At 39.4% G+C, this 14,178-nt stretch overlaps 1 protein-coding gene across 1 annotated transcript in view; it reads left to right on the top strand.

Annotated features, from left to right (window-relative positions):
* The first annotated feature begins 1,365 nt into the window (after positions 1-1,365).
* The window catches only part of ATP10D (ATPase phospholipid transporting 10D (putative)), a 37,393-nt gene continuing 24,580 nt past the window's right edge, over positions 1,366-14,178 (top strand). The window contains exons 1-4 of the mRNA XM_056490513.1: positions 1,366-1,418; positions 9,452-9,730; positions 10,503-10,697; positions 11,672-11,876. Of these exons, the coding sequence (XP_056346488.1) occupies positions 9,465-9,730; positions 10,503-10,697; positions 11,672-11,876 (666 nt within the window). The 5' untranslated portion in view covers positions 1,366-1,418; positions 9,452-9,464. The remainder of the gene's footprint in view (positions 1,419-9,451; positions 9,731-10,502; positions 10,698-11,671; positions 11,877-14,178) is intronic.

Genomic DNA, 14,178 nt, shown 5'->3' with positions numbered 1-14,178 from the left:
ATATTAATTATTTTCATCTGCAATGGGATTAGAGTTGCTGTGGTTGTGATAAGCTGTGTGATATTCTCTTCTTTGCCAAACATCTCTGCCAACTTGAATGTTCCAATAAATCAATGTTAACAAATTGAATTACTTTGAAGTAACTGGGTTTTGGCAAAGCCTACTACCACCTTGTGTCTTGCAGCAGCTTGCTCTGTCCTCCCCAGAGTTGGTTCCTCTTTCCCACAGCACCTGAGCCAGCAAAGGTGGTAGATCCTGCAAAGAAACATATTTTCTGCCCAGAAAAAGAACCTATGTAATTTCAAAGTGGTAGTTACAGACTTCCTTCATGTAGAATTTTTATTCCGTCTGACATGCCAATATGTTTTGAAATTTCTAGCAACCATATGGGCACCGCAAAGAGCAGACCATCAGCTGCTGTTCACTGAACAATAACAAAATTCTTTCAGTGTATGGTCAGGGGTGCAGGGCATGCTAGAATGCAGTGGAAAACAACACCATGCATACACATGGGAAGGAGAGCACAACCAAGTACCACTGCTCAGCACAGCCCTCCCAGCTCTCCATTAGGAATTCATTGCTGTCACTGGACAGGTACTGGCAACCCCTGTCTATTTCAGTAGGGACCAAGAGATCTGCAATTAACACTTCCTGGTGGATTTTTTTTTCTTCTTTCTTTTTCAGCAGAAGATGGTCTTGAATCAGGAATCCTCTCACTTTCATGTAGAAAGCCACGTGATTTCATTGCAAGAGGCAGCCTTCAAGAGTGCCCTGGAAGGCAGTAAGATCAAAAAGGACAATGTGGGACTCCACAAGGGTTATTGACGAAACAACTCACTGAGGCTCCTGATGGCAGTGCTTTGTTTAAGGCAATTTGGGCAGTTTATCAATAGCCAGAGGCTTACTTCCTAGAAAACAAGAGGAAGTGTTTGCTAACCTTGATTAGCCCAGTGACTAGAAAACTTGATGTTTAGACAGGCCAAGCTTATTTCACTGTTGTAAATGACTGCAAAAGATTAAGAACATCAGTTTTCCTTACGAGCTGTCAAGGGTGTCAAGTTCTGTGACAGCCGTACCTCCTACCCCAAACTCCATCTGCCGAGGCCTTAAGGCGAAACAAAAGCAGACCTTTAAACAATAAGTAACTGAGCCTCACGGATCCACAGCAGCGAGCAAAGCTCCCTCCCGCAGAGCCGAGGGGAGTGCGGAGGAGCCGCTCTTGGGAGGGTCCCCGGCCGCAGCTCGGGCCCCGCCTCAGCCACTGCTCGGGGAGAAGGATCAAAGCGGGGAAATGGGGAAAGAACGAGCGGCCCGAGGGCGGTGCGGGCAGGGAGGGGCGGAGGCAGCCGGGGGCCGGGCAGCACCGGCGGGGCGGAGCGGTGCGCGGCCATTCCCCGGGGATGTGCGCGGCTCCGTCGGTAAGTGCGGAGTGATTTCAGGGGGGCAGCTCGCCCACGGGGTCGGGTGCGGGGATGGTGGGATCGAGAGGAGGTGGGGGAAGCGCGGCAGGGAGCTCCCCTCAGTGCCCCGCCGGTGCCGCTTTGCTGTCCCTGCCCGGGAAGCGCTGCAGGGAGCTCCCCTCAGTGCCCCGCCGGTGCCGCTGTGCTGTCCCTGCCCGGGAAGCGCGGCAGGGAGGTTTCCCCTCAGTGCCCCGCCGGTGCCGCTTTGCTGTCCCTGCCCGGGAAGCGCTGCCGGCACCGGAACGGCCCCTGCGAATCCCGGCGGTGCCTGGAGTGTCGAGGGCGGGGGAAAAGGACGATTTGTGGCTTTATGTTTGTAAATGTCCTCTGGGACAAGACCGACCTCCGGCCCCCACTTCCCCCCGGCACTGCCGATGTTAATCTCCTCGACTTTGACTCCAGAAACGAAAGTCTTTGTTTTCAAAGCTCGTGGTGGTGACTGCTTTTTACTACTTTACACATTCATAGCAGGGAAGTAGACTTAAGTCCATATAAGTGGCAGGGAAATTCCTAAAACTTCAGGAAAGTACGGCGGGGTGCAGAGTGCACATGTTCACCCACAAGATTGGATCACAGCAGTAATTACTGGACTTAATTATGAAAAGAATTCACAAAGATGGGGAAGAATAATCCAAATTCGTATCAGAAAGACAGCTCCTGAAGAAAAATGTACTTCTAATATCAAAATTATTTTAGTACTTACAGAGCAGTAATTACAGGGCACTCACATTTCTCCAATGACCATAGTGTTGAGAAACCTCTCTTTTGAAAACATACTTGTCTTCATATCATCACCAAAAGATAACAGAATTGTCATTATTCCTGTTTTCATTAGCGGTGGTTTCCAGAGAGAGGGTGCTAAGTGGTTTACCTAGGATTGGAGTGGAATTGAACTCACTTAGCTCCTGTGTGTGACTCCAGAGCTGGTCTGAAGCCAATGTTTCAGACTGAATTTTTACACTTAGTCTAAAGTGGGCACTTACTGTTTACAGGAGCAAAAGGTAGGACTGACAGGCGAGGATCACAGTCTTTTATTAATTGCCACTGCCCTGGATTATCTGAATTTCAGAGCAATAACCAGAGCTGATACATGTTTTTATTGGAAACTAGACTGAAACTGGGACCAAGTGCTCTGAGTACTCAAAGATACTCTCTCATCAGACATTCCTATCCCACCTTGCTTGTGCCAACATGAGTACTTTCACTACAGCTGTAGTGATGGATTGGGAAATCCAGTGATGTTATGTCTTTGAGTTAGTGAAAGGTCTTGCAGATCAGTGAGAACTAGGTTCAGTAAGTACCAGAGTCATTATGAAGGAGTTGACTACGCCAGGAGTGGAAGGTAGAAGTGAGAACAATTATTTTCAGTGTTAACTTTTAACTCAGTTCAGCTACTCACTGCAGTGGTTCTGTAGTGTCTTAGTTTTGGGTTAGTAGGGTCAGAGTTTCAGCATTCATAACTCCTTGCATATTTTGTTTTTATGCTTCTATATATTCTGGCTTCATTTTTATTAATGAAACCTTTAAAGATACACATTTGCAGTTGAGCTCTCAATTGCTGTAGGTTACTTCTTGCTCTCAGGTTTGAAATAACATCTCAAGAGTCATGTTTTATACTTACTTACAGGAAGTCTCTAGTGGTTAAAGTGGATTCACAGGTTATTCCTGTCAATATATCCCCAAGCAGTAGGCAGGTTTTATTGCTCTGTGGCAAAACTGATTGTCTTCCTGAGGTTGTACAAGAGCTGATTTTGTCAAAAATTCACTAACCCTAGAGCATTAGACCTGAAAACCTCATTGAATGCCTTGGGAATTTATGGAGCTTTTGAGTAGCTGATAATGTAGGTGTCGTGGAAAACCAGAATAATAGAAAAAAACTAGTCAGAGAAGTAGTCCAGGTTTTTAGGAACTCAAGTACAGTTTCTTGCTGTAATAGGTACTTTCAGTATAAATTTCATAAGTATGCTAGACCTTATCTACACAGTAGATTTTTAGCCCTTTAGAAACCAGCAATACTGCCAATATGGATTAATTTCTCTTAAAAAGTATTTATGGTAGCATAGGGAGTGTACATGGCTACAAAAAAAAAAAAAATCACATTCTTCTGTGTTACATGAACACATATAAAATTTTTACATGGCCCACACCTTAGTCTTACTGTGAAATTTGTGTGAATTTCACACATAGCAAAGCATCTGTAGTGACTAAATGCTGCCTGACCATAAGCTAAAGATATACCTGTGTGGAAAGACAGTAATAAAAGAGTAAGGCTTAAACTGAAAGGTTTTGGTTTACAGTTTTGAGACCAGTGTGGCACATGAAGGCAGGGCATAAAGCAGAACTTCTGTGATGGAGAAAAGGATGTAAAATATTTTCACCGATGACCACTCTCCATCAGTCTTCAGTTTTATTTTGAAACTATTTCATCTGAAATTTAAACTTTCAGTTTAAAAGTTTTAAAAGATGATTAGGAGGAGTTTTTAACGTTTGGCCTGTATAGTTCTGTCATGCAGTGACAAAGTGCCAGTGAACCTGTGCACTAACATTTGCTAAGAGGTTTAAATGGGGCTGTTGTGTGGACTGGGGATGATCCACTCTTCCATAGCATTGTATAGTGTGACCTCCATCTAGGATACCATTTTTTAAACTCTCTGGTCACCCAGAACCTTAGACCTGCAGAACATCCTGATAGATTCATGTGAGGAGGAAAGAAAAAGGGATGATGTTGGGGAGATCCATTGTCTGAGTTGCTTCCCTTTTTAGGTGCTGTAGAAATTTTTCAGGTAAGATAATGAATTGTTTTTGTTGCATTTCTGTTTGCCAAGAATTGATTTATTACTTCCTACTGGAAACTAGCCCAGAGGAAGGCCTACTGCACGCTGCCTGAGAAGGAACAGGATAGAGACACGCACCATAAGCATGCATGTGTCAAAGGTCTGGGGAGCATTCTTGTCAAATATATCACTTACCAAGTGCATTTAACAAAGAATTTTCTGAAAGAAAAATGAGGACTAATTGTTTGGGGATCACAGCAAAAGAGAAGGATGTTGTCAGAAGGCAGGAAGTGGTTAGGAGAAGCCAGGGTAAATGGTAAGGCACTTCACCTGACATGTGAGCAAGTGACCACAACCTAATGGTAAGGTGCAGTTCCAGAGCAGGATAAACATAGGCTAAATTATCTACACATCTGTTTTGCTGACGATCTTAAGAAATTATCTAGTATGAGATAGATCAGTGACTGCTAAGTGATTTGCCAAAGGCTACCAATGATATAACTGGAACTAAGGAATTTTTATTGTCAGCTCCATCCCCCATCAGGAAAGCTAGGAGCAAATGCTTGCATGCAGATATGCAGATGATACTTCACAGAATTGGAAGCTGACAGAATTTACAAGAGACAGTGGAAGGGAAGTGATGGGAAAAGAAAACAACTTATGGACATGAAATACACATACAAGAGAAGGCAAGTCCCTTCTTCCAGGGTACAGACCATTTAAAAGTAGAGATTTTCTCAGATTACCACTAGCAGAGAGTTCTTAAAGCCTCTTTTTATTGCAATATAGGATGGTCAAACATGGAGAGTGTATAGTGTTGATCTGTCCTGTGATAAAAATGATGCTGTTGTGCCTTCTTTTAACAAAGGTATGAATGACAGCCACCTATTTCCTGTTAACCATATTAGCTCCAGTATTTTGTATCTCAAAGTGCTTTATAAGAAGAGGAAAGAATGAGAGCACATGAAGGAACTGGTGTAGGAAAAAAAAGCAAGAAAGCAGATAAATCCAGTGTCATATAATTCCCTTCCATATTTCATCATTATGTTAGTAACAGTTAGTAAGCTTACTACAAGAACTTCCCTTTTTGAGTGTAAGACATACCTGAATTGCCTCTGTATCAACTGTTTGTATTTAGCAAGATTAAGAGTGTTCACTTATATAGTGTATAGTGTGAAAATGAGGACAGGCTAGCTTGTGTGAGGCTGCCCTCAATACTTAGTATGTAATCATTTAAACTTCCTGTTTTCAATTACATGAACATTATTCTTGGGGAGTTTAAACATAAACATATTTTTTAGAAATAAACTTCTAAAAATTGTGCTTCATAGTAACTCATCTTGTAGATTGTTTGCTACTGTTTCAAGAACATCTGCTGTTTTTTATTACTACTTTAAGTTCTCATTAGCTGGGGTACTCAAGATGTGGCTATGAAAAATAACATGACAGGAGGGTCATAGTGTTTTAAGGGAATGGATTTCTTAGAAAAATTGCTTAATTTTTAATTTGGTCTATGGTGACTTAATCCTTTAAAATATGTAATATGAAGCAGATGACACTCCTTTTGACCATAAAAAATGTGTTCAATATTTTATGAAACAAATTTAATGAAGAAGAAAATTACTCAAAAGAGTTAAGAAATGCAAAAGAGATTTCTGAACTTTGAAACCTCAAAAGTGCTGTTTTAATACATGGTGATGCAAATGATTTGAAAAAAAAATCATTTGCAAAATAGTAGCTCAGTCAAATCCCAGGTGAGTCAGAGGGCATTATGGCAGAGTGTGAGATCCAGATACTTTTTCCCAAGGTGTCTGTTACTTGTCTGATTCACGTCACTGATCTTAATAGATTGCTTGTTATTTTTCATACAGTGTTTCCAGCGTGGTGGATTTGTGTTAGTTATTTCTCATCCCTACAATCTTCAGTTTTGTTACAAGTAGTTATATTAGAATACTGGAGATACTGATAAAATATGCAGTGCACAGAACTGAAACTGATGTTTTCTGTTCCTTTTTAAGTTCTGCTTCTCTGAGGAAGGGTGGGGCAGAGGTTTTGGAGTCAGGGAGGATATGTATGTGGTGAGGGGTGACTGTTCTTCAGCAACTCTGCATATGCAGTTTAAACCATTAGCTCCTCATCCAGTGGTGAAGAATCCATCCTAACATTCTGGTATGTTAAAATATCCAGTGCTCTTCCCCCCTGCTTTCCCCAACTGCTTTGTTTTTTTATAAATAGCGGTCACTGGGTATCAAATCTAGAAAAGATAAAAGATTATGTAAACATAAAAGACTTAGAATTTAGAAGGTTTTAAAATTTGTTAGGTGTATTTTAGCTGTATAGGTTATTTTCCCTATATAATTTTCACTGAGCAGGATCTCCTATTTAAAGTTTTTCCATTCCCATTTGCCCTGGGAGATTGAGAAAAAGTTCCTTCCTTCTCCATCAGTATCAGATGTTTGTTTGCCTGGTCTTATGAAGACAAACATGATTTTCACTACAAATGTAACCTGCTCTCAAATATCTGGCTGGTGGCATCGTGTGAAATTTCCTGGCATTTATTTACTTAAGTTTGCTACTAGGTCAGTGTACATTGTAACAGCGTGTAGAGATATGTCAGATTATTGGGCTAAAGTGTGGCTAATTGACACACCCTGTATGATTCATGCTAAAGATGAAAGCTTGAAGGAGTCTGGTAAATTTAACAGAAGAAATCACGTTAAAGCTTTCCCTGATAAAGGCCTCTCATTGTATAAGATCTGCTTGTACAATTACTGATTTGTCACAGCAGAGACAGTTAAGGAGAATTATTGTTTCCTTAAAACAGCCAAGCCTTAAGGATGCCATCCAAAATCCAGAAGTTTGGGGTATTTAAGCATTGAACTGCCAAAATTTGTGCTTGCAGGAAAAAACCCAAACCTACCTCTTTTCAGCCAGTCATCTTTTAAAATTCTTTAATTTCCAGTATTGTTTTTTAATTCAGTCCTAACATTTGTAGATGGGTCCATGTTGATTTGAGGATTTGAGAGCTCTAGGTGTATTGAAATCTGCATAGTCATGTGTGGACTCCACTAGCAGTATGTTCTGCAGTCCCTAAACATTTTTTAAGACCTTTCAAGCTTTAGACTTGTTCTCAGGCTCAGTATAAATTAACTGAAACATCTCTTTCACGTATGCACAGATCAGTGTTCATATGGCTACTGTATGGTAGCCATACATTTAAAGTGATTCATTGGTGTGAAGTAGCTGCTTCGAAATGTCAGTTCCCATTTCTGGAAGAAAGGCTGACCCTTACTAAAATGGGATAGTAACCTCTATGCAGCCTCTGGGAACCATCTCCTGGCTTGTAGAATAAGGGGAAGCAAAGATAGAAGATGCCACATTCTGTGAAAATAAGAGGATGTCATGTATTTTAGAAAATCTTCACAACCTCTTCTTTCTTGCTTCTGTAAGAAGTCCCAGATGTAGCTGCATTCCCTTACGACCTTTAGTAGTCTGATGATTACTGGGACTGGTCCCTTATGTTGTCTGGGGGAACACTGCAGAAGAGCCTTGGAAGAGCAGTAGGGTACTGCCAGGGAATGCTGAGAGGAGATGCTATATAGAAGGATTTGTTGTTTTTTCTTCTCTCCTTCCTGTGCAGGTCATGATTTCTTAAAAACATGATTTTCATGTATATGGTTGCAGTTCCAAGACACTGTAACAGTCAGTCAATAGCTAATGGTGTTAGGACAAACATGTCCCATCTTAATTTGAGGAGATGAAGAGGCCAGATAAATATTAGAGAAAAGCTTTCTAGCTGTGGGGTAGTGACGCAAACATCCAGGCTTTTAAGGAAGTTTGGAGAATCTTTCTTTTTCAGAGTGGGTTGATGTGGAGATAGAAATAATACTCAATTTTTAGAGGATCTGGTGAGGGCATTGTGTTCATGTGCCAAGAATTCTGCAGTTGTAATAGAAGAATCAAGGAAGATATGTAAGAGAAGATAGTCTGGATAAAATAGTCAAGTTGATAGTTTGGAAAATTACTATTTAGAGCAACATTTTGGATGAATCTAAGCAGGACAGAGTGGCACTTGTCAATAAAAGGGAAAGATACTACATGAACAGAAGCTTGAATTGATTGAAACCAAAGTCAGGATTAGTTTGATAACCACACAGAGAGTCTGTTGTAAAGAGATTTCATTTAGGAAGAACCAGTAAGTTTTACAAGCAACTTTTGTGTGGGACTTTAGGAACATTTAGTCAAACGTTTTTAGAATCTCTGCAGGTAGTAAGATGGAAGGAAAGTAATCTGAAGTGTGAAGTACCGATGATTTTGAGCTCATGCAATCCATAGTTTTAAGCAAATATACTACAAACTGTTCTGTGGAAGAAGTAATACAAGAAATGTAGCAACCATTAGTTAAAACTTTCAAAATAAAAAACTTTGTTATAAAAGCCAGCACTTTTGAGCTTCTACTAAAGCATGGTTTGTGCAAGATGCATTTTCTGACTGCATTGGGTGATTTGATAAAGTGAGCAACATGTATAGCTGTGAGTATCACCTATAGCTATGAACTTTGGCATTCTGAAGGAAAACAAATTCCTGGGTAGAATACTAGATCTTAACTTGGTGGATAAAGGAGAAGCATTAGCATGAAACTTATTCATCCTCTGACAGTTGTTAGAAGTTCTCAAACCTCTTTCTAATTTAGTGGAAGTTTTGTTGATGATAGCTACTTAGTGCCTTTCAGTGGCAATTCCTCACTTTGTGTCTAAGGCTGTATTCAGATGCATATTGCTAGATTGTTGACTTCTGAGTTTAAGAAGGTTTGTTAACCATCAGCATAACTGCAGTGTCTGAGATGAGGGTTCCTTTCAAAATGCTGTTCTCTGCAAAATTAGCAGCTTGTGTGCCTTTCTGCGCCATGCTACATCATGAGAAACTGGTGGGTGGACTGCTATTACAAAAATATTGTGCATTTTAAACAGAGTAGTCAAATTATAGGATCCTGAAAGGTTTGTTTAAATTCAGATAAAGTCAATCTTTGAAGCAGAAGTTCCTGACCTTACATAACATATTAACTGTCTGGATTTGGTTCATTATGAAAATTACTTTTTCCCCTGGGCTTATTCAAAACTGTAGCTCTGACTTTGTGTTGAAAAGCCTTTACAGAATTGTGTAACTTGCTGTGTTTTCAAACCTTTCTGGAGAGATGACACTCCTTGGACTATAAAGTGTTTCAGGTGCAATGGCAGATCCCATCCGCTGGGCCCGGTACCGCTGGCAGCGACTGATATCAACAGAAGGCAGAGAATGCAGCAGCAGCAATTCAAGTAGCAAGTGCTATCAATCATCAAAAACTACTGGCAAACACAGGATAGTGATACCCTGTTTGGGACATTTTAAAGAAGAGTATGAAAAAGTATCAAAACTTTACATGAACAACAAAATACGGACTACTAGGTATACTTTATTGAATTTTTTACCACGGAATTTATATGAACAATTTCACAGGTGAGGAACTTCTTTTTGATTGTGGTAACGCTTCTGAAGCTGAATCCTTCTATTTAAATATTTGTGTGTGTTACTATATATTAAAAAATTATTCATCCCACTGATCTATGACTTTTATAAAGATGCGTATTATATGGTCAAAACTTCTTGAGTATCACTGTCGAGCTAATAATTTTCTCCTTAGCTTATGTACTTATTCTGTTATTCTAATTATGTACTTATTCTCTTCTTTGGACTATTGAACTATTCCTTGCTCTTGGAGCACTGCCACACGCCAATCACCAGTAGGATTTACAGCTTATTTCCTTCAAATGCTTCTTCCCCTTTCCCACATTTCTTTTTCTCTTTCTAATTATTTTCTTCTTCTTTCTGCTTGGAGAACTGCTGATCTGTAAAGCTACGCAGGGAGGTTGCAGGATGGCTTCCTTTTTAAAACATGTTATCTTCCCTAAGAAACTATAAAATTATGTTTAAATGACATGGAAATTTGAGAGTGCAAATTCACCACTGCCTAACTCTGGAAGATGTGTCTGGAGGACAGTTTTGAAAATACAGGAGAATTCTTGGTTTCTGCATTACCTGATCATGTTGTTAAGCAACTGTGTTGCTAAGTAATGTATTGACTGGAGAGTGAAAACACAGTTCTGGATTCCTTAAATTGCAGGTGAAGAAAAGATAAATCGCTGATAACTTAAATGTATAACATGGGGTGGGGAAATAAGGGTCATTGTCTGCTAGCACAGCTAAATTCTGTGTTTTCTCTTCGTTTCAGAGTTGCCAATTTGTATTTCCTATTTCTAGTTGTCCTAAATTGGGTTCCTGTGGTTGAAGCTTTCCAAAAAGAAATTACAATGCTACCTTTGATAGGGGTGCTGACAATTATTGCTGTTAAGGATGGTCTGGAAGATTACTCAAGGTATAAAATGGATAAACAGATAAACAACTTAGTAACCAAAATATACAGCAGGTAAGAGACAACAGCCTTTGTGGTTTATTGTTATTATTTGATTATGGCTATCATGTGAAAAAGTTGCTGATAACTCTTTTGATTACCTTCTGGATACTTATAGAAGCATAAAATAATGTAATTTGGAAAAGGTCTCCGAAAGTCATTTAGACTTAATCCCCTGCCCAAAGCAGGGCTATTTAGATCAGTTCACTCAGGGACTACTTGAGACTCAATCACCAGTTTTGTTAAATAGTTATAAAATTAGTGTAAAATCTGCCAAACAGTTTTTGCTTTGAGGCAAATTAGTTTGTGCATTTGTTTATACTGTATTAAGCAAGGTACTTTGATTAGTTAAGCATTGTTGTACGTAGTATTTGTTTTGAAAGGTGTATTTTTAATTCCTCTGAAATGGCATCATGGAAATGGAAAGGCTGCTAGTTTATGGCTTGTTAATAGCATCACATTGTACTCATACTGTGATACCATTTCCCCAAACAGAACAAGATAGTTTTCTACTTGAGTGCATCACAGTTTGATATGAGTGTTAGCATCTGTGTTCCACCGTGCAGGACTGCAATGTTGCACGCTGTGGGTGCAAGTCAGTCTGCTAGTGGTGAGTCTGCTAAGCAGTTATTATGATGGATAATAAAAAGACAGGAATGCAAACTGGTCATACTCTAAATTAACCATCAAAAAACTTATCTATGTATATATCAGTGCTGCCCACATAATTATTTTTCTTTTGTACCTGTTATAAAAGGATATTCCAAGATGTAAAATAAAGATAACAAAGATAAAGGAAGCATAGTGAATGTTAGGGGTTTTGTTTTTTTTTTCCTTTCTGCATGCTTTGTTTCCATGTGGGAAAACAAGTATTTTGGAAAATGTCACTTTTGATGTGTTGTAGTATCCGTCACAAATAACACCTGTAGGTTTTTCTCAGTTTCATCTTATGCATTTGTCAAAAATCACTGTTCTTCTATATGTTCCAGGAAAGAAAAGAAATACATAGATGAGTGCTGGAAAAATGTCAACGTTGGGGACTTTGTCCGGCTTTCCCGTAATGAAATCATTCCTGCTGACATGGTGCTGTTATATTCGAGTGACCCAGATGGGATCTGTTACATTGAAACTGCAGGCCTCGATGGAGAAACCAACCTAAAGCAGAGGCAGGTGGTGAGAGGATATTCAGAGCAGGTGAGAATTGTGCTGTTCTAGTGGTGTAAGAAAGCTGATGTGACAGGTGGTGAACTAAAAAAACCCAAACAACTCAGCCCTCTAGACTGTCTAATGCGTGGTAGATCAGCAATTCCCATCTGAAAATCAAGGTACTAGGTAACACAATTCTAATTTGGTGCTTGAGTGGTTTTGGAGCAGATCTTTGCGTGTTAACATAACCCAGAGAAGGACAGATCTATTTCAAGTAATGAAAACAACGAAGTTAGTAATTTAGATAAAGCTCAAGTAGTTACTTACGGGGCATAACATGTCATGGGTGAGAAATTGGAGTTTTTTAGATGGCACTTCAGTGCTATATAAAGACATAGAGAGAAGAGCAGATACTGTCTTTTTCACTGGTTCTTCACATTTCAAACACTTTGTTGCTCCCATACAATACTTTAATATTCTGCCTAGCAACTAAAATGCTGAAGCTGGCACAAAAAAGACAATATTAAAAGATTAAAGAATCTTGACATTTCTGTAGTCTTCAGTTCTGCTGCTCAAACACTATGCTTAAAACAACAGCAGGGAGCTTCAGTGTTGTCCATAACAACAGACTGTTTAGTCCTTTGGAGATAAAATTACCTGAACTGACTCTGAATTTACAGCAGTGGTGAGGAAGTAAGGAGTTGTCTCTGAGTGCCATTACTTAGTGGGTAATACCAAAGGTGTGATGTGCTATCCATGAACAAAGCTGTTTCCTATTGCCTAGGAGTCACATGCTTACTTTTATTTTTACTTCTGTTTTTATTTTTATTTCTTGGTTTAATCTTAAAACAGCAAGGCAGGAAGGACTGTTTGAACGTTTTGTATATATGTATTATTACACAAAAGCAAAATTCCAATGGTTCTTGAGGCTTACAGCATACTGAGGTGGCCCAGTTCCCACACCAGCTCCTGCTACCAAGGTCTAATTTGAATCCCACTCAAGAAAGAGACTGATTTCTTTATTTTCTGAGAACATGTACCAAAATGTAGTGATTGTAGAATCTTGTCAGGATTGCTTGGTTTCTGAGTATAGAGCCATGGTCTGTTTCACAGACCTTGAGTCCACCTCCAGCTGAGCTCCAGTCTGGGAATTTTTCCTTATAAACTCAGGCTACGTAAAACTGGCAGTGCCATGTAAGGGGTTGACTGTGTGACCTCTCCCACTTCTTAATCTCAGAAGAAAAGGAATAAACAACACCAAGTTAAAGAACATATGAAGACAAGAACTGCAGAATCTTAATCTATTTCCGAGGTTGTTATGTGCTGCATCTTTTTGACTGAGCAAGTAGAAACACAATGAAAATGACTATCAGTGGGGCACCTGTTAATGCATGTGGGATTCCTTTAATAGGAGGCAAGGCAAAATGAAAGCAAGAGGCCGGAGCTGAAACTCTCATAGTTATTTTTTTATTATTTTTTTAATGTTTAAATGACAACAGGAAAGAAATTGGGAAAGTAACTTGAGGTTTCTTAAATAGCAGTGGGTAATGAAACATAGAACACAGTGGCTTCTAACCATCTTGGCATTCAAAGAGGAATACATGAAACAGATGAGGACCAACTTCCTGAGGAACTATTTTGAGAACTGACGTTGCTCTGCTGCTTTCAAGATACTCAAATGTTGCTTCCTCTTAGGAAGAGTTTAATCTCCTTTTCCTTCTACCCCTCATGTGAAGCTGAACCATACACAGGTTCATGGGGGTGAAGAAGCTAATATGCCATTAGCACTAAAACACTGTGAATAGTGACTTTAGGGACCTTTACACAAAATCCAAGTAATTCTAATTCTGCCAGAATTTAAATCTTCTCTTTTGTGTCAGGAAACATAGGAAAACTTCTCAAGAAATAACGTACAAAGGCTTCTACTCTCAGTATTTACTTTGCCAAAATTATGATTATAATGAGAAAAATACAGAAAATAACCGTATAGTCCAGGAAGATCTGAGTGTCCATATCAAGATATCTGCTTTTGGACATAGCTTTTGTAAACCTCTCTTTTATGCTAGCAGATTATAGACAGCTGTGTCCACTGTGGATTATACCCAGAGTTTCAGTGCTTGCTGTTTCAAGGTATATTACAAGAAGCTCCACAACCAATATATATTCAGATGTTTCCAGACAGTAGAAGAAAAGAATTGACTGCTCTGGCTATTTCACTTTGAGAGTAGTTCTTATTTGGGTAATCACTGTACAGTACAAAATTGTTGAAAAGCATCAATCAAGTATTCTGTCTAACATTTTACAGAAATGTTTTACCTCCTGTGCAAATCAACATGAGACAGGTTGGTGG

This window comes from Oenanthe melanoleuca, chromosome 4 (genome assembly GCF_029582105.1).
Source record: "Oenanthe melanoleuca isolate GR-GAL-2019-014 chromosome 4, OMel1.0, whole genome shotgun sequence".
Classification (NCBI taxonomy): Eukaryota; Metazoa; Chordata; class Aves; order Passeriformes; family Muscicapidae; genus Oenanthe; species Oenanthe melanoleuca.
Note: the sequence above shows the minus strand (reverse complement) of the source record. Positions and strands in the feature narration are given on the sequence as shown.